General features: G+C 44.1%; 1 protein-coding gene across 4 annotated transcripts in view; it reads left to right on the plus strand.

Annotated features, from left to right (window-relative positions):
* The window catches only part of lonrf1 (LON peptidase N-terminal domain and ring finger 1), a 130675-nt gene that overhangs the window by 79585 nt on the left and 25611 nt on the right, over positions 1–25479 (plus strand). For 2 of the 4 annotated variants that reach the window (XM_063043069.1, XM_063043070.1), the window contains exon 2: positions 1654–2102. In XM_063043069.1, coding sequence (XP_062899139.1) covers positions 1802–2102 — 301 coding nt within the window. In that variant the 5' untranslated portion in view covers positions 1654–1801. Of the gene's footprint in view, positions 1–1653; positions 2103–24266; positions 24890–25479 lie in introns of those variants that run through there. The other 2 variants (XM_063043067.1, XM_063043068.1) reach the window with 1 other exon arrangement.

The following is a 25479-nucleotide window of genomic DNA, read 5'->3' on the forward strand; positions in this document are numbered from 1 at the left end:
GAGTTCTTACAGCATTCAGTTTTGTTTTCACGTTGTTTGTTTGCCTCATGTTGTGTAAACTTCCCTTCTGAGAGTCTTTATTGCGATTGTTTCCCTTCTGTTGGGACACTCCTTGACTTCTTAGCCTCTGGTTAGCTTTGCAAACAAGAGAAAATCTGCAGGTGCTGGAAACCCAAGCAACACACAGAGAATGCTTGCATTTCCAGCAATAAGTCCCTCCAGCAATTTGGGCACGTTGCTGTCTAGCTCTCATTTCTTAGAAGTATCTGGCAACTCTGAATTAACACATCCCATAGCAATTGAAACAGGACGCATTCCACTGCACCCATTCTTTGGACCATTCACTGTCCTGTGACCAGAACTACAAAAGTTTTCACTAATGCCCCTGGCATTGAATCATATAGGGACTATATTTATACTAATATTTTGTGCTCAAGGACACTTTACACTTTTAGAAGTCATTTCCCTCAAACATTGTTGTTGTGCCTGATGGAATGATAAAGCTGTAGAGTTGTGCTCCTTGGACGCGATGTACTTATCCACTAGTCAATACATGGACTTACCTCTCAGCACATCCAGAAAGGCAAGAAGGTTGCAGTGCCAGATCAGATCTTTTAGAGAAACAATATATATGTAAATTGTCTCACTTGAGCCTGATTATGGGCTCCAAACCTAGATCTTCCCATAAGCTCTGAAGATGCTAGTTCGAAATTTTTAAAAAACTTTTTTAGATCTATATTTTTTTAAATGACATTGATTGATCACATCATAGCCTATCTCTGGAAACGTTTACGAAACATTCTTACAACCAAGATTGCTTGGTACTGTCCTTAACGATAGTCAGAGGTGAGTTCTCTGGTCATTCTAACCTATCACACATTGTTGAATTGTCTTATTCCAACACCCTCTATCCACCCAGAACTGTGTAAACTCTTAGAATTTCAAAAAACTAAATTAATCCAGGGCTACAGTGGTGAAAAACCAATCTAGAAATTTATTTGCAGACTCCTTTAAAGTGCTAAAGCGCTGAAATCTAGTCAGTAAGATCAGGTTGGCCATTTGTCTGTGCAGGGAACCTATCACATAAACAAGGTAAACTCCAACTCAGCTGGAACCAGTGTTAGCTCTCACTTGGAGGGTTATATAATCAGTCAGTATTCATTCCCAAGATTGTAAACTGCTCAACAGATTTTCTACCCTCTGGGTAAAAAAAGAAAACACCTGTTACAAAACTTTGAACTTACCTTGTGTAACTTGAAATTGCGGCTTCTTAATCTGCCCAACCCATCACATTAAAGTAATGTTTCTGCAGAAATGTGACCTAATTCCTTCCCTTTAAAAAAATTGATTATATCATGCTCTCCATGCTTTATATACAACCTTGCTATTATTTCTGCTAGAATAGCACATGCATATTCATACATCACTGTGCCAGGAGGATGAGTCTTAAAACCTACTCTTACAGCCACAGAACAAGTCAGTCATGATTAAATTTCAGAACTAACTAGAACTGTGTGAAGCAAGAAGATTTGATGATAATAATTTAACTTCACTGATAATCTGTCCTGCTAGAAATATACAGTATGTAATTTTGTTAAAGTTCTCCTCTTGGTGTTACCATGAATAACTTTTCAAATTTAACTTATATTTTAGGCGGGAGGAGAAGATGGCAGCGCGCCGCGCGTGCACAGCCCTCCGGTGAAAAATGATATCATATCTCTTAAATAGGGGCTATGGACAATTCTGATTTGATGGAGAATGGACGTGAAAGCACAGAGGACCATCTGGAGAAATTTCTGAAATGCCCGTTCACTGCTGTCGTTACTGCATGGTCGGGAATCTTTCGGAGGGTAGGCATCAAAATCCCCAGCCTTGCCTGCATTTGGAGACCGAGAAGGAGGTCGAATCGTTCGGACAGAGATGGTGCTCAGTACTCGGTGTCGGAGAGCTGATCAGAGCTCGAAGTTCTCGGATGACTCAGAGTCGGATTGTGGTCGGCATGGCAGGGAAAGTTTTTCTTCCTTCTCCCATCTGCATGAGATGTGGGACATTTGAGAAACTTTGGACTTTACTGTGCTCATGGACTTCTTCATCAGGTTACGGTATTGTGCACTTTTGTAACTATATGTTATAATTATGTGGTTTTGTCAGTTTTTTCAGTCTTGGTCTGCCCTGTGTTTTGTGATATCACACCAGAGGAAATAATGTATCATTTCTTAATGCATGCATTACTAAATGACAATAAAAGAGGACTACACGTCTTCATAATCATAATCATAATCATATTGATATAAATACAATGGAAGTAAGTGCTGTGAATGATTCCAAAATGATTGAACAGTAACTGAGAGAAGCCATGGCTCAAGGCACTAAATATTTAAGTACAATAAAGTAAGGACTTATTACTGAGGAAAACATTGGGAATTTTTAGTTTTGTCAGTGACTATAGCTTTAATGCAAAGTTCAGTCAAAAAGAGGAAAGAGAAAAACTGATCCCATAAGGCAGTGCGATCCATAACCCTGGATAGGGGCCCATACCGGCTACTGTCAGCCAGAGCCAGCTGAGCTCAGGACTCGTGTAAGGCAGGGTCGTCACGCCTGTAGTAGTGACATATGGAGCCACTACCCACTACCCCAACACTCTATAATGTTGCCAACATTAGATAACCAACTTTATGTCCTCTTACCCAATAAACCATTGCTAACTGTAACCTGCATGGATGCATACTTCACTCATTTCTACTAGTAATACTGAAATTTGGGATGATTTAATAGCACCACAACATTATCTCAAGGTTTGAGCTTTAACTTTTTCCAGGGTCTTTAAGACTACTGGTGAGGCTAGCCCATAAACAACATTTTATTAATCAATGACAGATCTGACTGGGTGGCCAAGTGGTTAGGGCATTGGACTAGCAATCTGAAGGTCATGGGTTCAAGCCTCGGCCAAGGCAGCATGTGTGTCCTTGAGCAAGACACTTAACCACACAATGCTCCAGTCTACCCAGCTGAGAATGGGTACTGGCAAAAATGCTGGGGGTTAACCTCGTGAAAGTCTGGAGTTCTATCTGGCAGTTGGGGGGTGGGGTGGGAAGTCTCGTACTCTCAGTCGCTTCACGTCATGGAAACCAGCATAAGCACCGGCCTGATGGGCCATAAGGGTCATGACAGACTTTAAACGGATCTGATTAAGGCAATATACATTTGTTTAAGTGACCTCCTACTCGCACCCCAATCTCACCCAACTACTCACCTGAGCACATTAAGGGCGTTTTCACATTTCTCTAGAATTTTATTCACATGCACCTTCCATGTTAACCTTGTGTCCATCCACATACACCCCATCCTCGTTATATGCGGGGGATATGTTCCTCGAAGTTGACGCATAATGTGAATAATTATTTAAATGGAGAAAATAGGGATGCGTTCCAGAGGGCTTCCTAAATATGTTTTATCTGTAATTTATTCACATTTTCACCATTACCGCACAAAAACAATACTACAAGACAACATTTGATTATATTTCATCAACTTAAGGTAATATTCAACATAATAAATCATAGAAAGTTAACATCCTAGGGTGTACAGTACTCACCAACAGTGGCAGGTGTGTTCACTCCAGGAGATGAGTGGTTGTTGTGGTGTCAGGCAGCTTTACCTGGATAAGGTGGATGGTTGTGGTCGACAGGATCATATCAAGCACAGCAAGGGGTGAAGGAAGAATCACAGAACTCTTAGAACTGTCAGCAGCAGAAGATGACACTGATTTGAATAAAGTGGTGAGGGTTGTTTGCTTGGCAGCATTTTGTTTTAAATTTGCTTGTAGGGAAGAATGATTGATGGCAGGGAATGACTGAAATGCTGACTCCGTTCTAAACTTGGGTCCATGTCCATCACCACTTGTGCCAAGTGTTCCAACTTCCACCATTCCCTCACCATTGGGGTAAACTCCCGGGATTTTCAAAATCATCTGTTGCTTGCAGTATCTGAGAGATAGCTCACCGTAAAAAAAAACGTACGCTTTGAATGTGGATCACACCTTGGTCGAGTGGTTGAATCAGTGATGTTGTGTTAGGCGGCAGGAAACGCACTGTTATGTTAGGATGAATGCTGTTCAAATGTTTAGGATGGGCTGGTGCATTGTCAAGCAACAAAAGAACTTTAAAGGCAAGATTCTGTTCCCGACAGTAGCATCCCAGAGCTGTGTTACCTTCAGCTGATGCCGCTCTGTTTATAATTTCCAACTTTTTCTCAAGTGTTAAAGCGGTTCTCTGCCGCTCGGCTGATGGCGCAGGACATGACATCGGACGCTTAGGAGGCATAGTTAAATATTTCAAGTGCAAAATCACTGCACTGTAGGTTAAAACCAACAAAAGTTTAAGAGCGCAAGATTGCGCATCCACACCTTGCCAAAACCAATGCCAGAGTGGCAGGAGTGAAATTGTGAGGCACGCGCACCTGACTTGTATTGGCGGGAAAGCAGTGCTTCTCGCATAACTGTGAGTTTTGGACGCATATAAGGAGACGTTGGTAGAAATAGGTTCCTCGCATAACTGTGAATCCGCATTGTCCGAAGACGCATATAACAAGGATAGTGTGTATCTAGAAACCTTACCGCTGACTCTTGTTTAAGAGATTTACCGTATAACTTAAGATCAATTTTGGGTGAAATGTTTCTTTTAGAAAAACAAATAACTTGAGTCTTTGCAACAGAAAATTTAAACCCCCACCAACATCCCCTACTTCATTAATAGCTGCCTGTATTTTCCTAACTATATAATTTATATTCCTGTCTCTCATCCACCTTGCACTATCATCAGCATATAACAATTTGGAAATGTCTAAGCCAACATTTAAGAAAATATTATTAATTGTAGCATTCAAAATGAGTGGACTATAAACACTCCCTGGTGGAGTCCAATTCTCTATCTCATACTCCTTAGAGAATGTTGTTCCCACCCTAACTTGTACCTTTCTATCTCATAAAAAAATCCTGAATCCTGTTGAACATTCTACCACCTAATCCCATCCTTTCCAGTTTAAGCAGCAATCCTTGCATCCAAGACATATCATAAGCTTTCCCGACATCAAATAGAACTGTTACCACTGATTCTTTATTAACTTGTGTCTTATGAAGATCTGATTCCAAACTTAACACTGAGTCCATGGTCATTCTCCCTTTATGAAATCCAGACTGGAATACAGCTAATATTCCACTACTTTCCACGAAATAAGAAAGTCTTGCTATAACCATTCATTCCAATATCTTTTACACATGTGAAGTTAGCGAAATAGGTCTATGCAACATACATCAAAGTTGCTGGTGAACGCAGCAGGCCAAGCAGCATCTATAGGAAGAGGTGCAGTCGATGTTTCAGGCCGAGACCCTTCGTCAGGACTAACTGAAGGAAAAGTGAGTAAGGGATTTGAAAGTTGGAGGGGGAGGGGGAGATCCAAAATGATAGGAGAAGACAGGAGGGGGAGGGATAGAGCCGAGAGCTGGACAGGTGATAAGCAAAAGGGGATATGAGAGGATCATGGGACAGGAGGTCTGGGAAGAAAGACAAGGGGGGGGGTGACCCAGAGGATGGGCAAGAGGTATATTCAGAGGGACAGAGGGAGAAAAAGGAGAGTGAGAGAAAGAATGTGTGCATAAAAATGAGTAACAGATGGGGTACGAGGGGGAGGTGGGGCCTTAGCGGAAGTTAGAGAAGTCGATGTTCATGCCATCAGGTTGGAGGCTACCCAGACGGAATATAAGGTGTTGTTCCTCCAACCTGAGTGTGGCTTCATCTTTACAGTAGAGGAGGCCGTGGATAGACATGTCAGAATGGGAATGGGAGTTGGAATTAAAATGTGTGGCCACTGGGAGATCCTGCTTTCTCTGGCGGACAGAGCGTAGATGTTCAGCAAAGCGGTCTCCCAGTCTGCGTCGGGTCTCAGCAATATATAAAAGGCCACATCGGGAGCACCGGATGCAGTATATCACCCCAGTCGACTCACAGGTGAAGTGATGCCTCACCTGGAAGGACTGTTTGGGGCCCTGAATGGTGGTAAGGGAGGAAGTGTAAGGGCATGTGTAGCACTTGTTCCGCTTACACGGATAAGTGCCAGGAGGGAGATCAGTGGGGAGGGATGGGGGGGACGAATGGACAAGGGAGTTGTGTAGGGAGCGATCCCTGCGGAATGCAGAGAGAGGTGGGGAGGGAAAGATGTGCTTAGTGGTGGGATCCCGTTGGAGGTGGCGGAAGTTACGGAGAATAATATGTTGGACCCGGAGGCTGGTGGGGTGGTAGGTGAGGACCAGGGGAACCCTATTTCTCGTGGGGTGGTGGGAGGATGGAGTGAGAGCAGATGTACGTGAAATGGGGGAGATGCGTTTAAGAGCAGAGTTGATAGTGGAGGAAGGGAAGCCCCTTTCTTTAAAAAAGGAAGACATCTCCCTCGTCCTAGAATGAAAAGCCTCATCCTGAGAGCATGCGGCGGAGACGGAGGAATTGCGAGAAGGGGATGACGTTTTTGCAAGAGACAGGGTGAGAAGAGGAATAGTCCAGATAGCTGTGAGAGTCAGTAGGCTTATAGTAGACATCAGTGGATAAGCTGTCTCCAGAGACAGAGACAGAAAGATCTAGAAAGGGGAGGGAGGTGTCGGAAATGGACCAGGTAAACTTGAGGGCAGGGTGAAAGTTGGAGGCAAAGTTAATAAAGTCAACAAGTTCTGCATGCGTGCAGGAAGCAGCGCCAATGCAGTCGTCGATGTAGCAAAGGAAAAGTGGGGGACAGATACCAGAATAGGCACGGAACATAGGTTGTTCCACAAACCCAACGAAAAGGCAGGCATAGCTAGGACCCATACGGGTGCCCATAGCTACACCTTTAGTTTGGAGGAAATGGGAGGAGCCAAAGGAGAAATTATTAAGAGTAAGGACTAATTCCGCTAGACGGAGCAGAGTGGTGGTAGAGGGGAACTGATTAGGTCTGGAATCCAAAAAGAAGCGTAGAGCTTTGAGACCTTCCTGATGGGGGATGGAAGTATATAAGGACTGGACATCCATGGTGAAAATAAAGCGGTGGGGGCCAGGGAACTTAAAATCATCGAAAAGTTTAAGAGCGTGAGAAGTGTCACGAACATAGGTCGGAAGGGATTGAACAAGGGGTGATAAAACAGTGTCAAGGTATGCAGAAATGAGTTCGGTGGGGCAGGAGCAAGCTGAGACAATAGGTCGGCCAGGACAGGCAGGTTTGTGGATCTTGGGTAGGAGGTAGAAACGGGAAGTGCGGGGTGTGGGAACTATAAGGTTGGTAGCAGTGGATGGGAGATCCCCTGAGCGGATAAAGTCGGTGATGGTGTGGGAGACAATGGCCTGGTGATCCTTAGTGGGGTCACGATCGAGGGGTAAATAAGAGGAGGTATCCGCGAGTTGTCACTGTGCCTCGGATAAGAGGAGGTATCCGCGAGTTGTCGCTGAAATAGGTCTATAACTGGAAGGATCTGATTGATCCATACCAGGTTTCAATATAGGGATAACAAATTCCTATAATTTCCAGGCAATGAATTTTTCCTGGAAACTGATTTCTATGAAGCTGAAAGTCGCCCTTCAAACCACATTTTATTAAAGAATTTCAAAACCAACATGTTTCGAATCCGATAACCATGAAAACATATTATGATAAATATCATCTGTCCCAAGTAATACCTGACCAGCACCATGAACAGCCATTTTAATGTAAATTTAACATCCAAGCGGGAAAATCTGAGGATTGCTTGCCAAAATTCTTTCTCTATAATAACTCTCTTTTTTACTTAAATTGGCCGTACTATGTACACTGATGTTCTTGTGACTAATTCTACTTTTTCAGAGTTAGCAACTGCAACCGTCTTCCCATCCTACAAAACTAGTAATGCACCAAGTTTCCTATCTCCCCCATGTTCTGTATCATTCCCCAGACTTCCCCTACCTGGATCTCTTTCACAATACTATCACACTACATCGTCCAATACATTTTCTTTGCACTTCTCACTATCTTTCTGACTATAGCTAGTGCTCTTTTATGTTATATGGAAGACAAATAGGAGTAACACTGCCCAACTTTGCTAAAAGCTTTATTCCGCTCCGTCACAGCTCTTTTACATTTATCCATCCACCAAGGAATAGCTCTCCATTTATTATCTCCAAACAATCTGGGAATTAATTCCTTAGCTTTGAGCTGAGTTGTTATTACTCAACTCAAGATCCTCCAGCAGCAGCTGGATGCCCTTTGGCTTGTACGGAAGAGTGAGGAGATAACTGATCAGAGTTACAGGGAAGTAGTCACCCCGAAGTTGCAGGAGGCGAGTATCTGGGTGACTGTCAGGAGGAATGGAAATGTAACTGGGCAGTTAGAGCAGAGTACACCTGTGGCCATTCCCCTCAAAAATAACTATACAGCTTTGGATACTTTGTTGGGGATGACCTCCCGGGGGAATGCCACAGTGACCGGGTTACAGGTGCTGAACGTGGATCTGTGGTGCAGAAGAGAAAGAGTGAGAAGAAGGGAGTGGTAGTGATAGGGGACTCGATAGTGAGGGGAACAGACAGGAGATTCTGTGGACGTGAAAGGGACACCCGGATGGTATGTCGCTTCCCAGGTGCCTGGGTCGGGGACATCTCAGATTCCGTCCACAACATTTTGGAGAGGGAGGGAGAGCAGCCAGATGTCTTGGTACATATTGGTACCAATGACATAGGAAGGAAAAGCAAAGAGGTTCTGAAAAGAAATTTTAGAGTGCTAGGTAGAAAGCTGAGAAGCAGGACCTCCCAGGTAGTAAGTTCTGGATTACTGCTTATGCCACGTGCCAGTGAGGATAGAAACAGGATAATTTGGCAGATAAATGCGTGGCTGAGAAGCTGGTGCGGGGGGCAGGGGTTCAGATTCTTGGATCATTGGGATTGCTTCTGGGGGAGGTATGACCTGTTCAAAGGGACGGGTTGCGCCTGAACCTGAGTGGAACCAATATTCTCATGGACAGGTTTGTTAGAGCTGTTGGGGAGGGTTTAAACTAATTTGGCAAGGTGGCGTGGTAACTGAAGTGAAGAGACTCAGGATAGGACGGATGGTAAAAAAGTAAAGATAGTGTGCAGTCACACTGTCAGGAAGGGCAGGCAGGTGATGGGACAAAATTGCAGCCAACAGGATGAGTATCAAAACATTAGGGATGCAAAATCAAAAAGGGTAGCAAATACGGTACTCAAGGTGTTGTATCACAATGCGTGGAGTATAAGAAATAAGGTGGATGATCTTGTTGCACTATTACAGATTGCCAGGTATAATGTTGTGGCCATCACTGAATCGTAGCTGAAGGATGGTTGTAGCTGGGAGCTGAACACCCAAAGTTACACATTGTATTGGAAGGATAGGAAGGTAGGCAGAGGGAGTAACGTGGCTCTACTGGTAAAGAATGGCATCAAATCAATAGAAGGATGTGACATAGGATTGGAAGATGCTGAATCCTTGTGGGTTGGGTTAAGAAACTGCAAGGCTAAAAGGACACTGATGGCAGTTTTATACAGGCCTCCCAACAGTGGCTGGGAGGTGGACCACAGATTACACCAGGAAATAGAAAAGGCATGTCAAAAGGGCAATATTATGGTAGTAATGGGAGATTTTAACATGCAGGTCAATTGGGAAAATCAGGTTGGTAATGGATCTCACAGGAGTGAGTTTGTTGAATACCTGCGATGTGGCTTTTTGGAGCAGTTTGTCATTGAGCTTACTAGGGGATCAGCTACACTGGATTGGGTGTTATTTAATGAACTGGAGGCGATTAGGGGGCTTAAAGTAAAAGAACTCTTAAGAACCAGTGATCGCAATATGATTGAATTCAACTTGAAATTTGATAGGGAGAAAGTAAAGTCTGATGCAGCACCATTTCAGTGGAGTAAAGGAAAGTACAGTGGTTTGAGAGAGGAGTTGGCCAAAGTAAATTGGAAGGAGCTACTGGCAGGGATGTCATCAGAGCAGCAATGACGTGCATTTCTGGGGAAAATGAAGAAGGTGCAGGATAAATGTATTCCAAAAATTAATAAATACTCAAATGGCAAAATAGTACAACCATGGCTGACAAGGGAAGTTAAAACTAATGTAAAAACAAAAGAGAGGGCATACAACAAATTAGCAAAGCAAAAATTAGTAGGAAGATAGAGGATTGGGAAGTTTTTAAAATCCTACAGAGAGCAACTGAAAGCATCATTAGAAGGGAAAAGATGAACTATGAAAGAAAATTAGCAAATAATATCAAAGTGGATAGTAAAAGCTTTTTCATGTTTGTAAAAAATAAAAAGAGAGTTGACAGTGGATATAGGACCACTAGAAAATAAATGAGGCTGGAGAAATAATAACAGGAGACAAGGAGATGGCAGATGAACTAAAGGAGTATTTTGCATCAGTCTTCACTGTGGAGGACACTAGCAGTGTGCCAGATGTCGTACTGTGTGAAGGAAGAGAAGTGGGTGCAGTTACTATTACAAGGGAGAAGGTGCTTAAAAAGTTGAAAGACCTCAAGGTTCAGAAGTCACCCAGACCAGATGAACTGCACCCTAGGGTTCTGAAAGAGATAGCGTTAGAGATTGTGGTGGCATTAGAAATTATCTTTCAAAAATCACTGGAAACTGGCATGGTGCCAGAGGGCTGGAAAATTGTAAATGTTGCTCCACTCTTTAAAAAAGGAGGAAGGCAGTAGAAAGGAAATGATAGACCAGTTAGCCTGACCTCAGTGGTTGGGAAAAGGTTACAGTCAATTGTTAAGGATGAGGTGATGGAGTACTTGGTGACACAGGACAAGATAGTACAATGTCAGCATGGTTTCCTTCAGGGGAAATCCTGGCTGACGAACCTCTTGGAATTCTTTGAGAAGATTACAAGTAGGATAGATGAAGGGGACATAGTGGATGTTGTATATTTGGACTTTCAGAAGGCCTTTGACAAGGTGGACACATGAGGCTGCTTACCAAGAGCCCATGGTATGACATGAAGGTTACTAACATGGTTAAAGCATTGGCTGATTGGAAGGAGGCAGTGAGTGAGAATAAAAGGATCCTTGTCTGGTTGGCTGCCAGTGACTAGTGGTGTTCCGCAGGGGTCAGTGTTGGGAACTCTACTTTTTATGCTGTATATAAATGATTTAGATGATGAAATAGATGGCTTTGTTACCAAGTTTGCAGATGATACAAAGATTAGTGGTGGGGGCAAGTAGTGTTGAGGAAACAGGTAGGATGCAGAAGGACTTAGACAGATTAGGAGAATGGGCAAGAAATTGGCAAATGAAATATAATGTTGGAAAATGCATGGTCATGCACTTTGGTAGTGGAAATAAATGTGCGGACTGTTTTCTAAATGGGGAGAAAATCCAAAATTCTGAGTTGCAAAGGGACTTGCAAGTCCTTGTGCAGAACACCCTGAAGGTTAACTTGCAGGTTTGGTCAGTGGTGAGGAAGGTAAATGCAATGTTAGCAATCATTTCAAGAGGTCTAGAATACAAGAACAGGGATGTGATGCTGAGGCCTTGTAAGGCACTGGTGAGGCCTCACCTTGAGTGTTGTGAGCAGTTTTGGGCTTCTCATCTTAGAAAAGATGTGCTGGCATTGGAGAGGGTCCAGAGGAGGTTCACAAGGATGATTCCAGGAATGAAAGGGTTATCATACGAGGAGCATTTGATGGCTCTGGATCTGTACTCGCTGGAATTTAGAAAGATGAGGGGGGATCTCATTGAAACCTTTCGAATGTTGAAAGGCCCAGACAGATTAGATGTAGAAAGGATATTTCCCGTGGTGGGAGACTCTAGGACAAGAGGGCACAGCCTCAGGATAGAGGGGCGCCCTTTCGAAACAGAGATACGGAGAAACTTCTTTAGCCAGAGGGTGGTCAATTTGTGGAATTTGTTGTCACATGCACCTGTAGAAGCCAGGTCTTTGGGTGTTTTTAAGGCAGAAATTGATAGGTTCTTGATTGGACATGGTATCAAAGGTTATGGAGAGAAGGCCTGGATATGGGGTTGAGGAGGAGAAAAAAAAAGGATCACCCATAATTGTATGGCGGAGTAGACTCGATGAGCTGAATGGCCTATTTCTGCTCCTATGTCTTATGGTCTGATGGTCTTAAAACCAAATGATCAGGAAATCTACCTTCACATAAATCATCAAATTCATCCTAATTTGCCTTTTTAAAATTCCATCTAGGTGTATGAGTACGTTTCCTGTTATACACTTCTTTTCCCATTGTACAGATAATGGGGAAATGATCGCTCCCCACTGATACGTATATCATTCTGCACTTCCCAGTTACACACCCTTGCTATGTTCTCAGATAGCAGCAGAAAATCTGTAGCAGAAACAGTGCTGTTAAATAGATTAATCTTTGTACTTCTACCAACATTCAAGCAGACCAAACACTTTTCTTCCAGAAAATCTTCCACTACCATCCCATTCCCATTTGTGTCACTACAGCTATGAGAATTAAAATCCTCACACCTTAAAATCTTATTTTTTCCATTTCCACCCATACTTTCTAACATATCAGGAATTAACCTTTCACAAGAGTTATAAAAAATTATTCTCTGTACTTTACTATTCTTTCCCCAAATTTCAACCACAATTGACTTATAAGCAAACCAGATTTCCGTAACTCTATGTGCTGTCTCATTTCTGACAAAGGTAGCCGCCACTCCTCGATTGCTCATTTTCCAATCACATCTTGTATCAACGTAACCTGTATCTTAAAACTTAAACAAGATTTCAACCAGGTTTCCCGTACATCAGGTTTATTTGGTAAATCTTCAATTAATTTCTTAGACCTTTGACCACTAGCCAACAGGCTTCTAGCATTCCATTAACAGCCCTTCTTTGGAGTCTGAACATTATTTAATCCTCCTTGTAAGGCATCATAAATAATTTCTAAAGTTCTTTTATCTCTAGGTGTTTTTCTGCAGGTTTTAATATAATTTTAATTTTTCTATCCTACTTTTAGTACAATTTGCCACATCTGCCATGAAAATGACAAACTTTAGTTTATCAACAATCAACAAACCCTTTGTATACAATCATGCACTTTACCCACCGTCTTTAATCTATCTGCATTCTGGATATTAATAGGTTTCATTGGCACTCTCTACTGTAAATTCTGCAGAACTTCTGAATATGATGTGCCGTTTCCACCCAAACACAAGTAAACCCCCTACAGCAACAGCAGGCTCAGTCCTTTGATCTAACCCCAACCAGTTTAACTAGCTCCTTTTTTCTCCAGAAGTCTTGAAAGCCCACTCCAAAGTTCAAAAGTTAGAAGTTTAAAGTCCAAAATAAATTCATTATCAAAGTAAATATATGTCACCATTTACCACCCGAGATTCATTTTCTGGTGGGCATACTCAATAAATCTATAATAAAATAATAACTATAAGAGAATCAATGAAAGATCACACCAATTTGAGTGTTCAACCAATGTGCAAAAGACAACAAACTGCAAATACAAAAAGAAAGAAATAATAACAATAAATAAATAAGCAATAAATATCGAGAACGTGAGATGAAGAATCCTTGAAAGTGAGTCCATAGGTTCTGGGAACACGTCAATGATGCAATGGTGAGACAGGTAAGGTTCAGTGAAGTAATCCCCTTTGGTTCAAAAGCTGAGGGATAATAACTGTTCCTGAACCTGGTGGTGTTGTAGGTTTTCACAAATAAAATGGTGTGAGGCATTTTATGTTTAAGAAAAACTCCAAACACCGAACACCAAGCGTGGTAACAAAACTTCACTTAATTACATCATCATGTCAGACCAGACCCTTAAAATGACCCCCAACTCAATGTCAGTGGCTCTGAATTATGTACGTTTCCAACAATTACATTACCCTACACAGGCCCCCCAGAATTCACTAAAACCAGCAGTGTGAACCTGTCCTGAGCTCAGGTAAGCCACCAGGCTCAGGTCCTATGTTCCACGGGGGTGGAACACTGTTGAGAGGCTCACCAAGCCAAGTCAAAGTCAAATCGGTTTTATTGTCATTTCAACCATAACTGCAGGTACAGTACACAGTGAAAATGAAACAACGTTCCTCCAGGACCATGGCGCTACATGAAACAACGCAAAACTACACTAGACTACCTGAAACAACACAAAACTACACTAGACTTCAGGCCTACACGGGACTACATAAAGTGCACAAAACAGTGCAAGACAGTACAATAATTAATAAACAAGACAATAGGCACAGTAAAGGACAAATTACAATATAATAATAAACAATGTAAATGTAAATGTAAATGCAAACAATGTAAACAATGTTTTAGCAGAAATTAGGAGAAATGAGCAAAAATTTTAAGGAGAGTGGAGTGGTGTTCATTTGAGTGTGTGCGTGTGTAGGTTGGTGTCAGACTAGACTCTGGGAATCGAGGGGTCTAATGGCTTGGGGGAAGAAACTGTTACACAGTCTGGTCATGAGACCCCGAATACTTCGGTACCTTTAGGCAGATGGCAGGAGGGAGAAGAGTTTGTGTGAGGGGTGCGTGGGGTCCTTCACAATGTTGTTAGCTTTGCGGATGCAGCGTGTGGTGTAAATGTCTGTAATGACAGGAAGAGAGACCTCGATGGTCCCTTCAGCTGACCTCACTATCCGCTGTAGGGTCTTGCGATCTGAAACGGTGCAATTTCCGAACCAGGCCGTGAAGCAGCCGCTCAAGATAATCTCAATACATCCTCTGTAGAATGTGGTGAGGATGGGAGGTAGTAAATGGACTTTTCTCAGCCTTCACAGAAAGTAGAGACGCTGCTGGGCTTTCTTTGCCATGGAGTTGGTGTTGAGGGACCAGGTGAGATTCTCTGCCAGGTGAACACCAAGAAATTTGGTGCTCTTTACAATCTCTACGGAGGAGCCATCGATGTTCAGTGGAGAGTGGTCGCTCTGTGTCCTCCTGAAGTCAACAACCATCTCCCTTGCTCACATTCAGATACAGGTTGTTGGCTGTGCACCAGTCCGTTAGCCACTGCACCTCTTCTCTATATGCTGACTCGTCATTTTTACAGATAAGACCCACCACGGTCGTGTCATCGGCGAACTTGATGATGTGGTTCGAGCTGTGTGTTGCAGCACAGTCGTGGGTCAGCAGAATGAACAGCAGTGGACTGAGCACACAGCCCTGGGGGACCCCCCGTGCTCAGTGTGATGGTGTTGGAGATGCTGCTCCCAATCCGGACTGACTGAGGTCTCCCAGTCAGGAAGTCTAGGATCCAGTTGCAGAGGGAGGTGTTCAGGCCCAGTAGGCTCAGCTTTCCAATCAGTTTCTGAGGAATGATTGTGTTGAATGCTGAACTGAAGTCTATGAACAGCATTCGAACATACATGTCTTTTTTGTCCAGGTGGGTTAGGGCCAGGTGGAGGGTGATGGCAATGGCGTCGTCTGTTAAACGGTTGGGACGGTACGCGAACTGCAGGGGGTCCAGTGAGGGGGCAGCAGGGTCTCAATGTGCCTCATGACGAGCCTCTCGAAACACTTCATGATGATGGATGTGAGTGCAATGGGACGGTAGTCGTTGAGACAGGGCTCTGAAGACTTCTTCGGCAGGGGGACGATGGTGATGGTCTTGAAGCACGTAGGAACGACAATGCTGCTCAGGGAGTTGTTGAAAATGTCAGTGAGAATCTCTGCTAGCTGGTCTGCACATCCTCTAAGCACTCTGCCAGGAATATTGTCTGGTCCAGCAGCCTTCCGTGGGTTGACCCTGCACAGGGTTCTCCTTACATTGGCCACAGTAAGACACAGCACCTGGTCATTGGGTGGCCTTCCTCGCCACCACGTCATTTTCCACCTCAAAACGAGCGTAGAAGTTGCTCAGCGCATCTGGGAGGGAGGCATCACCAGCATAAGCAGGTGATGTTGTCCTGTAGTTGGTGATGTCCTGAATACCCTTCCACATGCGCTGCGTGTCACCGCTGTCCTGGAAATGGCTGTGGATTCACTGGGCATGTGCACACTTTGCCTCTCTGATGGCCCGGGACAGTTTGGCCCTCACTATTGTTAGGGCTGCCTTGTTACCTGTTCTGAAGGCGGAGTCTGGGGTCCTCAGCAGTGCACACACCTCCGCGGTCATCCATGGCTTCTGGTTAGCGCGTGTAGTGATGGTCTTGGACACAGTGACGTCATCGATGCACTTGCTGATGTAGCTAGTCACTGATGCCGTGTACTCCTCTAAGTTGGTAGAGTCGCCTTCAGTTGCAGCCTCCCTGAACGTGCCAGTCAGTGTCAATCGTGGTATCAGGAATAAAATTATCTGGCACTCGTAATGGCTGCCCGAATACCAATTCAGCCGTGGACGACTGCAGGTCCTCTTTTGGAGCTGTTCTGAACCCCAGCAGGTCCCAGGGGAGATGATCATGCCAACACTCATCAGTCAGGGAAGCCCTCAGAGTAGCACTTAAGGAGTGGTGAAACTGCTCACATAGGCCATTAGACTGTGGGTTATACACCATGGTGTGATGTACCCTAACACCGAGGTTCTGGGCCATCGCAGTCTGGAGGTCTGATACGAATTGGAGTACACAGTCAGAGGAAATGTCAGATGGAGTGCCAAACCAAGCAAAGCAGTTGCTGATGAATGCCCAAGCCATGTCTGTGCCTATCGTTGATGCTAGAAGAACGACCACGGTCCACCTAGCGTACAGTCGAAGATGGTGAGAAGGTGCATGAAACTGTGGGGAGGAGGGGGAGACCAATAAGGTCCACATTAGCATCGTCAAACCGTCGCTCAGGGACCTCAAAAGGTCCTGGACATGACGGTTAATTTTTGCCTGCTGACACTCCACGCAGGCTGCAGTCCAATCATGCACCTCCTTTCTAAGGCTGAGCCGTACAAACTTTAATGGAACCAGTTTCTGTGAAGCTTTCCGGCCTGGTTGAGAAAGTCTACGCATGAAGTTAAAAACAGTCCGCCTCTAGTTTACTGGCACTATGGGGTGAGAGCGACCGGTTAAGACATCGCACAGAAGGAAACCCAAGCTTCCCTGAACCAGCCCGTGACTGCTGTTCAGTAATCCTGGGCCTCTGGGTCAGCATTTGGTCTCAACAGCTGGTCATTACAGACAATCATTCACGGCATTATTTTTCCTCTTTATATGCTGAATATCAGTTGTGAGCTCTGATATGTAGGCCAGCTGGTGTTGCTGCCATGCAGACTAAGGGTCTGATATTTTGGCCATCAGGTGGACAAGGGGTTTGTGGTCAATGAATGCTATGAAAGAAAATGAAAATGGTGGACAGCCACATAGAGACCAAGAAGCTCACGGTCAAACACACTGTACTTCCTTTGGAGGGACAGAGCTGCCGGATGAAGAAGGCAAGTGGCTGCAGTGAGCCTCTGACCAACTGTTCATGAGCAGCATAGTCTGAGGCATCGGTAGCAATGGCTATAGGTGCACTGGGGAGTGGGTGCACCAGTAGGGTTGCATTGTAAAGAGCTTGTTTGTTATCAACAAATGCCCTGGCGATTTCCACTGACCAACCAGTCAAGCGCAGGATTAGAAGTATTTTCTTAACAACTAATTTCATTACTTAGCCTAATAGGTTAGATTTACCACAGTACATAATTATCTATTTAAATGTTTATTTTGCTTTTATATCATCTCAATGTGTACTTAAGAATGTATAAATAATTGTAGTTTTATACATATAAAAAAATGGAAAAGGTTATATGTGTGAAAAAAGTACATGATAATTGTGAACTCCTTATCCAAATAAAAATAAAATTTAAAAAAAAAGTATTGTCTTTAAGCACACTCTATGGGGGAGCATAAAATCAGTAGCTCACAGAATGAAGTGGTGAGAGAAACTTACCATACCTAAAATCTCCTTTAGTTTTTTAGTAGTGCAGGGCAGTGGGAAATCCATAATAGCGGCTACTTTTGATGGGAAGGGTTTTGCCCCTTCTGTGGAGATGTGATGGCTGAGGAAGTCAATAGTTGACAACTCAAACTGGCATTTAGCATGTTTAATAATCAACCTGTGTTGGCTTAAGACTTCGAAAAGTGTGTGGAGATGAGCTATGTGTTCGGATTTAGATGTACTGGCAACAAGTATGTCGTCCAGGTAAACAAAAAAAAGTCTAAGTCTTTTGATACAGAGTCCATCAGCCGTTGGAAAATCGTGCTGCATTTCTCAGCCCAAACGGCATGCTCAGAAACTCGAAGAGGCCAAACGGAGTTATCACAGTCATTTTGGGAATGCCTCCAAGCACCTGATGGTAGCCCCTAACTGATTTGATTTCAGAAAAAAATTAACTTTCTGGCCGAACGTGCCGAAAAGTCTTGGATGTGTGGGCCTGGGTAACGATTGGGGGTGGTGACCTCTTTAAGGCATTGGTAATCACTACATGGGTGGCAACCACCATCGGACTTAGGGACCATATGGAGAGGTGAAGCCCGGGGCTATTTGATCACTGTACTATTGCAAGCCATCCCATGTTGGCAAACTCAGTCTTTGCGGCAGCCAGCTTTTCTGGGTCCACTATAAGCATGCTGGGGCAGGGACTGGCAGGCCAGCTGTGGAAATGTGGTGCTCGACCTCATGTTTTGTGACTGTAATGGAGAATGTGGGCTTGGTGAGGTCTAGGAATCCTCCCAGCAGCTGAGTAAACTCACATGCGGTGGTGCAGAGTTGTCGAGAACTTTCTGGGGGAGCAGGGTAATGAGGCAAAGTCCTTGACATCCACAAGCTGGCAGTTGATTAAATTGACAAGCTAAGCATGGGTGCATGAAGCAGCACCAATGCTGTCATCAGAGTAGTGGAGGAAGAGTTTGGGAGCATTACCAGGGAAGGCTTAGTACATGGACTGTTCTACGTAGCCAATGAAGAGGAATGAAGCATAGCTGGGGCCTATGTGGGTGGCCCACTCTCCTCCTCCTCCTCCATCATCTCCCCCATGTCATCAGACACCCCCACTGGAGCTCGCGTCTTGTCCACTATACATGCTGAGATGTGACCATGGCTACCCCTTGAGTCTGGAGAAGGTGGGAGGAGCCAAAAGAGAAATTGTTGAGGGTGAGGACCAGTTCTGCCAGACCTGTTGTTATGGCACCTCTCAGCCAGATTTTCAATTTCCTTCCTATATGCTGATTCATCACCAGCTTTGATTCGGCCAATGGCAGTAGTGTCATCAAACTCGAATATGTTGTTGAAGTTGTGTTTAGCCACACAGTCATAAGTGTAAAGCAAACACACACCCCTGTGGTGCACTTGTGATGATGGCAATGGCGGAGGAGATGTTGTTACCAATCCAAACTGACTGGGGTCTGCAAGTGAGGAAATCAAGGATCCAATTGCACAAGGTGGTATTGGGGCTAAGGTCCTAGAGCTTAACGATTAGATCCACAAACCTGACTATCCAGGTAGACCTATTGTCTCTGCCTGCTTCTGCCTCACTGAACGTGTCCTCATACCTCGACTCCATTCTATCCCCCTTGGGCCCTTCACACCTATATCCACGACACTTCTCATGCTCTCGATCTCCTCAGTAACTTTCAGTTCCCTGGCCTTGACTACTCCATTTTCATCATGGATCTCCAGTCCCTATACACTTCTATCCTCCATCAAGAAGCTCTTTGTTTCTTTCTTAATAGAAGAACCAACCATTTCCCCTCCACCACCACCCTCCTCTGTCTGGCAGAGCTGGTCCTCACCCTCAACAATTTCTCCTTCAGCTCCTCTCACTTTCTCCAAACTCAAGGGTAGCCATGGGCACCTGCATAAGCCCCAGCTATGCCTGCCTCTTCGTTGGCAATGTAGACAGTCCACATTCCAAGTCCTCCCCGGGAATGCTCTCTAACTCTTTCCACGCTACATTGATGACTGCTTTGGTGCTGGTTCATGCACCCATGCTGAGCTTGTCAATTTCATCAACTTTGCCTCTAACTTCCACCCTTCCCTTAAATTCACCTAGCCCATTTCTGAAATCTCCCTCCCCTTTCTCGATTGCTCTGTCTCCATCTCTGGAGACAAACTGTTGATCCACATCTTTTATTAACCTACCGATTGCCACGGTTATCTTGACTATACCTTTTCCCACCCTGTCTCCTGCCAAAAGGCTATTTCCTTTTCTCAGTTCCTTCGTTTCTGCCACGTCTGTTCCCAGGTTGGGGCTTTCCTGCTCAGAACATCAGAGAAGGCCTCCTTCTTCAAAGAAAGAGGGTATTCCCTTCCTCCACCATGGATGCTGCCCTCACCTGCCTCTCCTCCATTTTCTCAACATCCACGCTCACTTCAACAGTGATAGAGTTCCTCTTGTCCTTACCTACCACCCCACGAGCCTTCACATCCAACACATCATCCTCCGTAACTTCCATCATCTTCAATGGGATTCTACTATCAAAACATATTTTTACTTTCCCCCTTCTCTCTGCTTTCCAGAGGGATTACTCCTTCTGTGATTTCTTTGACAACCCATCCCTTCCTATTAATCTCCCTCCTGGCACTTATCCCAACAAGCAGCCAAAGTGCTATTCCTGCCCATTCACCTCTGTCCTCACCTCTATTCAGGGCCCCAAACAGTCCTTGAAAGTGAGGCAATCCTTGACCTGTGAATCTGCTGGGATCATCTATTGTGTCCTGTTTTCCCAATGTGTTCATTGAACACCTCCGCTCCATCTGCATTTTTTTTCCAATTCCCATTCTGACATGCCAGTCAGGATGAGGCACCTTTAGGGTAGAGGAGCCTATATTCCATCTGGGTAGCCTCCAACCTGATGGCATGAATATCGATTTCTCCTTCTGGTAAAAATATTTTCTCTCCCACTCCCCTCTGCCTCTATTCCCCACTCTGGCCTCTTACCTCTTCATACCTGCCTATCAGATTCCTTCCTCTCCAGCCTTTTATCTTTTCTACCCTTCCTCTCCAGTACTTTATATTTCCTACCCCACCTCTCCAGTCCTTTATCTTTTTGACTCACCTGGCTTCACCTATCACCTTCTAGCTATCATACTTTCTCTCCCCCACCTTTTTATTTTGGCATCTTCCCCTTTCCTCTCCAGTCCTGGAGAAGGGTCTCGGTTCAAAACGTCAACTGTTTATTCATTTCCATGAATGCTGCCTGACTGCTGAGTTCCCTTAGCATTTTGTCTGTTGTTTATTGATTAGTTTTGAGGGGTAATGGTGTTGAATACTGAGCTGTAGTTGATAAAAAAAAATCAGGAAAAAAAAGTCCAGAAGCATTGATACTTAACAGCAAGTTTTTTAAATATATAATCCCCTTCAAAACAGCTAACCAAATACAAATCTCACAGTCAGTCAAGATCATTGCTGCAAAGCTATAGTGCTTATTATGAGATTTCTTCTCAGTTCTTACTCTGGTCAATTGCTTTTGATTTCCTCAGCATTTTATCCATGAAAATCAAACATCAGGAAATCCACATGCCCTAAATTAAATTGGAAAGTATTGGTTAAATTTGCTCTTAATGAGCAATTAATATAATTTAAATTGCTAAATTACCTTTCCATCAGCCTGAAGATTCAAGGAGAACAGAAATATTTGTTTTGTCTGAAACTCCGAATAGATTTGGAGATTGGAGAGTGTATAACATAGCTTGGTGAAATCACCTGTGACTGCAGATGCTCAAATATGGAGCAAAATAAAACTGCTAGAAGAACCTAATGGTTCAAGCAGCATATGTGGGGGAAAGGAATTGTTGAGCTTCTGGTTCTGGACCCCGAATCAGGTCATCAGTTAAAATCAATATCTAGGGCACATATGTCTAAAGACAAATTAGCTCATTTCTATTCACATATAAACCCAATTTGTGATAGATGCCATTCTGAAGTTGCTTCCTTGACTCATATGTTTTGGTCTTGCCCTTTCTTGCATAAATATTGGAAAGATATCTTTGATATTATTTCTACTGTTTTGCGTATTAATTTACAACCACACCCCGTTACTGCAATTTTTGGGTTACCAATGATGGGAGATAGTTACTTATCCCCTTCAGCCTGTCAGATGATTGCTTTTTTAACATTAATGGCTAGAAAATTTATCTTATTGAACTGGAAAGAGGTCAATCCCCCTACTACATTTCAATGGTTTTCTCAAACTATATCTTGTTTAAATCTGGAGAAAATTAGAAGTGGCACCTCCGACCCTTCGGTTAAATTTGAAGAAACTTGGAGACCACCTATTCAACATTTTCATATGATGTAGTTTGACCTTCCTGAATCCTTTTTTTAAAAACTTAAAATACACAGATAGAGGAGTGGAGTTAATGACATTAATGATTCTATTCTATCCAATGTAATATGTTAGCCTGTCTTTTTTTTCTATAGTTTTGTTTTTAGTTTTATTTAGTTTAGGTTAAAATCGCTTAGTTTAATTAATGTCTTTTTTTCCTTTTCTAATTTGGGGTTTGTTTTAGATTTTTTCTCATTTATCCCTCCACCATGTTTAATTATATTTAGAGTTTGGGAAATTTATTACATCTGTATTATTACCAATGTTTGTCATAGTCATACTTTATTGATCCTGAGGGAAATTGGGTTTCGTTACAGTTGCACCATCCAAGAATAGAGTATAGACATAGCAATATAAAAACCATAAATAATTAAATAATAGTATGTAAATTATGCCAGGAAATGTCCAGGACCAGCCTATTGGCTCAGGGTGTCTGACCCTCCAAGGGAGGAGTTGTAAAGTTTGATGGCCACAGGCAGGAATGACTTCCTATGACGCTCTGTGTTGCATCTCGGTGGAATGAGTCTCTGGCTGAATGTACTCCTGTGCCCACCCAGTACATTATGTAGTGGATGGGAGACATTGACCAAGATGGCATGCAACTTGGACAGCATCCTCTTTTCAGACACCACCGTCAGGGAGTCCAGTTCCATCCCCACAACATCACTGGCCTTACGAATGAGTTTATATTTGCAATGTCAATTATTAATAATGTAATCCCAATCTGTTCATTAATATTGTTGCTATGTTTATAATTCTGAAAATTAATAAAGAAAATTAAAATCAATATCTGTACTTTCTTAATTCAGCATTTTTTGGGTATTGACATCACTAGCAAGACCACCTTGTGAAAGTGACAGTGAGCTACCTGTTTGAACTCTTGTAGTCCTTATGCCAAAGGTGCTGTTGTGTAGGGAGGTCTATGATTTAGACCGGTGGCGACAAACGAATGGCAATATGTTCTCACGAGTGGATAATGTGCAGCCTGGATGGATACCTACTACACTTTTTTTGTGGAAGTTGTTGCGATTTTGGAAGATAGAATTACTTGCCTGAGCTGAAAAAAGTGTCTATTTGGTAGATAGCACACATTGCAGTCAAGGTAAATGATAGCAGAGAAAATAATGTTCAATTAATGAATGGAGTCCCAATCAAGCGAGAGTCCTTAATTTTGACTCCAAAGCCCATGACCAAATATAGGCAAATTAGGGCATCTTGGTCAGCATGGATGAATTGGACTGTTTCCTTGTTGTATGACTATGATTCCTTGCACAAACGATTCCTACTTTACGTAATATTTCAAGCATCTTCTGTTTTCATTTAAAATATCTATCATCTGCATTTTTTTAAGTTTACAAGTAGGTACTTGAGCAGGTCAGCGACTGGATATCTGGGTGTTTGCACTATTACTTCACAGTCTCTGGTGCTATCTCCACCCCTCCCTACTCCACTTATCTCCATCTACCAATCCCTACCTCCTGCCGTGGATCCACCTATCGCCCACTAGCTCTTGCCTTACCACCTCACCTCTTTTGTACTGGCTATCTCTCCTTTGCAATCTCAGTCCTGAAGCAGGGCTTCAACCCAAACCATCGATTATCTCTTTGCCCGCACAGATGCTGCCTAAGACACTGAGTTCCTCCAGTAACTCATAGGCACGAGAAAGTCTGCGGATGCTGGAAATCCAAAGCAACGCACACAACATACTGGAGAAACCAAATAGGACAAAAAAAATTAAATTGTCAGGCCAATAATGTCATTCGAAAAATGACATTAAGGATTGAATTCTTCATGCGCATCAAAAGTTTCGCACTGGGAAAACCACCCTATACGTGCATCGGAAAGGATTGCATATAACTGCTATTGATTCCAGTAAGCATTTGCAAGCCGCACATTATTTCTCCCATCCCAGACCGGGATGTTATGAAACTTGCCGCAGCTCTTTTGTAACTGCCAGGACGCCCCGCCCCCTTCGCCACTCTCGGCCAATAGCAGCGGCTCTCGATGTCACGCGGCGGCCGCTTGGTCCATGCTCGGGAGTCGGTCCGCCAGTCGGTCGGGACATGTCGGATACGGGTAGTGCGGGTGGTGTCTCGTCGCTGGCGAGTGAGGAAAGTTCGGGCTACTGTGACAGTGGTGGGATAGTTGCCGTAAGGAAGCCCTGGGAGCACGAAGGGGTTGCCCCTCCCGCGGCAGATCGGGTGGCAGCCGAGCGGCTGTGGGAGGTCCTGAAGCGGTGCTCCGTGGCGGGGGACCGTGGAGCTATGCAGCTGAGCGGCTTGGTGGACTATCTGCTACTCGGCTTCAAAGCAGGAGGCCTGACTCCCACCGCCGGCTGCCCGGCTCCAGCTAAGGGCCTCCTGGATTGTGGTCGCTGCCGGCAAACTCTTGCTGGCCCGGTCACTCTGCGCTGCGGCCACACCTGGTGCTGGCGGTGCCTCCTCTGGGATCCCCGGTGCCAGCTGTGTGGGGAAGAAACGGCGGCGCCGGGGGTCGAGGCTCGGTCCCTCCGGTCCAGTGTGATCCTGAGTCATCTTATGGCCAAGTGGTTCCCGGCCCAAATGAGCCGTGTTCGGGACAATTTAAGACTGGAGGAGTTATTGTCCGAGGGTCGATACCCCGAGGCGTTGGCCTTAGTGGAACAACTGGACTTAAGTGAGTATCAGGACGGGTGCGTGGTCGGATGCTGGTGGCCGTGAAGTGCAGTAGTGAATGGAGTGGCAGCTTTTCAGGGGATCTTTATTGCTGTTGCATTCACCCGTTTGCCGGCCGAGGACTGGTCTCATTATGTAACAGTATGCCGACCATACAGGCTTATATAACCAAGGTGAAGTCACCAGCTTGGTGTTTTAAAACAAGTTGGGGGGGGGGACGCTCGGCAGAAATTCACCCCTTTAGGAGTTTGGTGACCTCTTTTTAAATATGTAACTTTTTTCTTCGGACTTAAAATGAGCCATACATCCACCCTCCAGAACAACATCAGTCTGGTTACGTAATCCCTCGCAATTACTTATGAAACAGGGAATTTCTTCTTCACTCGTTGTCGGAATTGTTTACAGTAAAGGGAGGTGGAGGCTGCGTCTTGAAATGCGCTCAAAACGAAGAGATTTTCTAATATGAATGAACCGGGTATCAGACAAGAAAATACCAATCTTATGGGATTGACGTGCTTATGTTCTTGTACGAAGTTTTTGTATTTTCAAACGGCGGTGCTTTCCGTTTACCGTGGCATTTGTCCCCATCGT

This window comes from Mobula hypostoma, chromosome 3 (assembly GCF_963921235.1).
Source record: "Mobula hypostoma chromosome 3, sMobHyp1.1, whole genome shotgun sequence".
NCBI lineage: Eukaryota > Metazoa > Chordata > Chondrichthyes > Myliobatiformes > Myliobatidae > Mobula > Mobula hypostoma.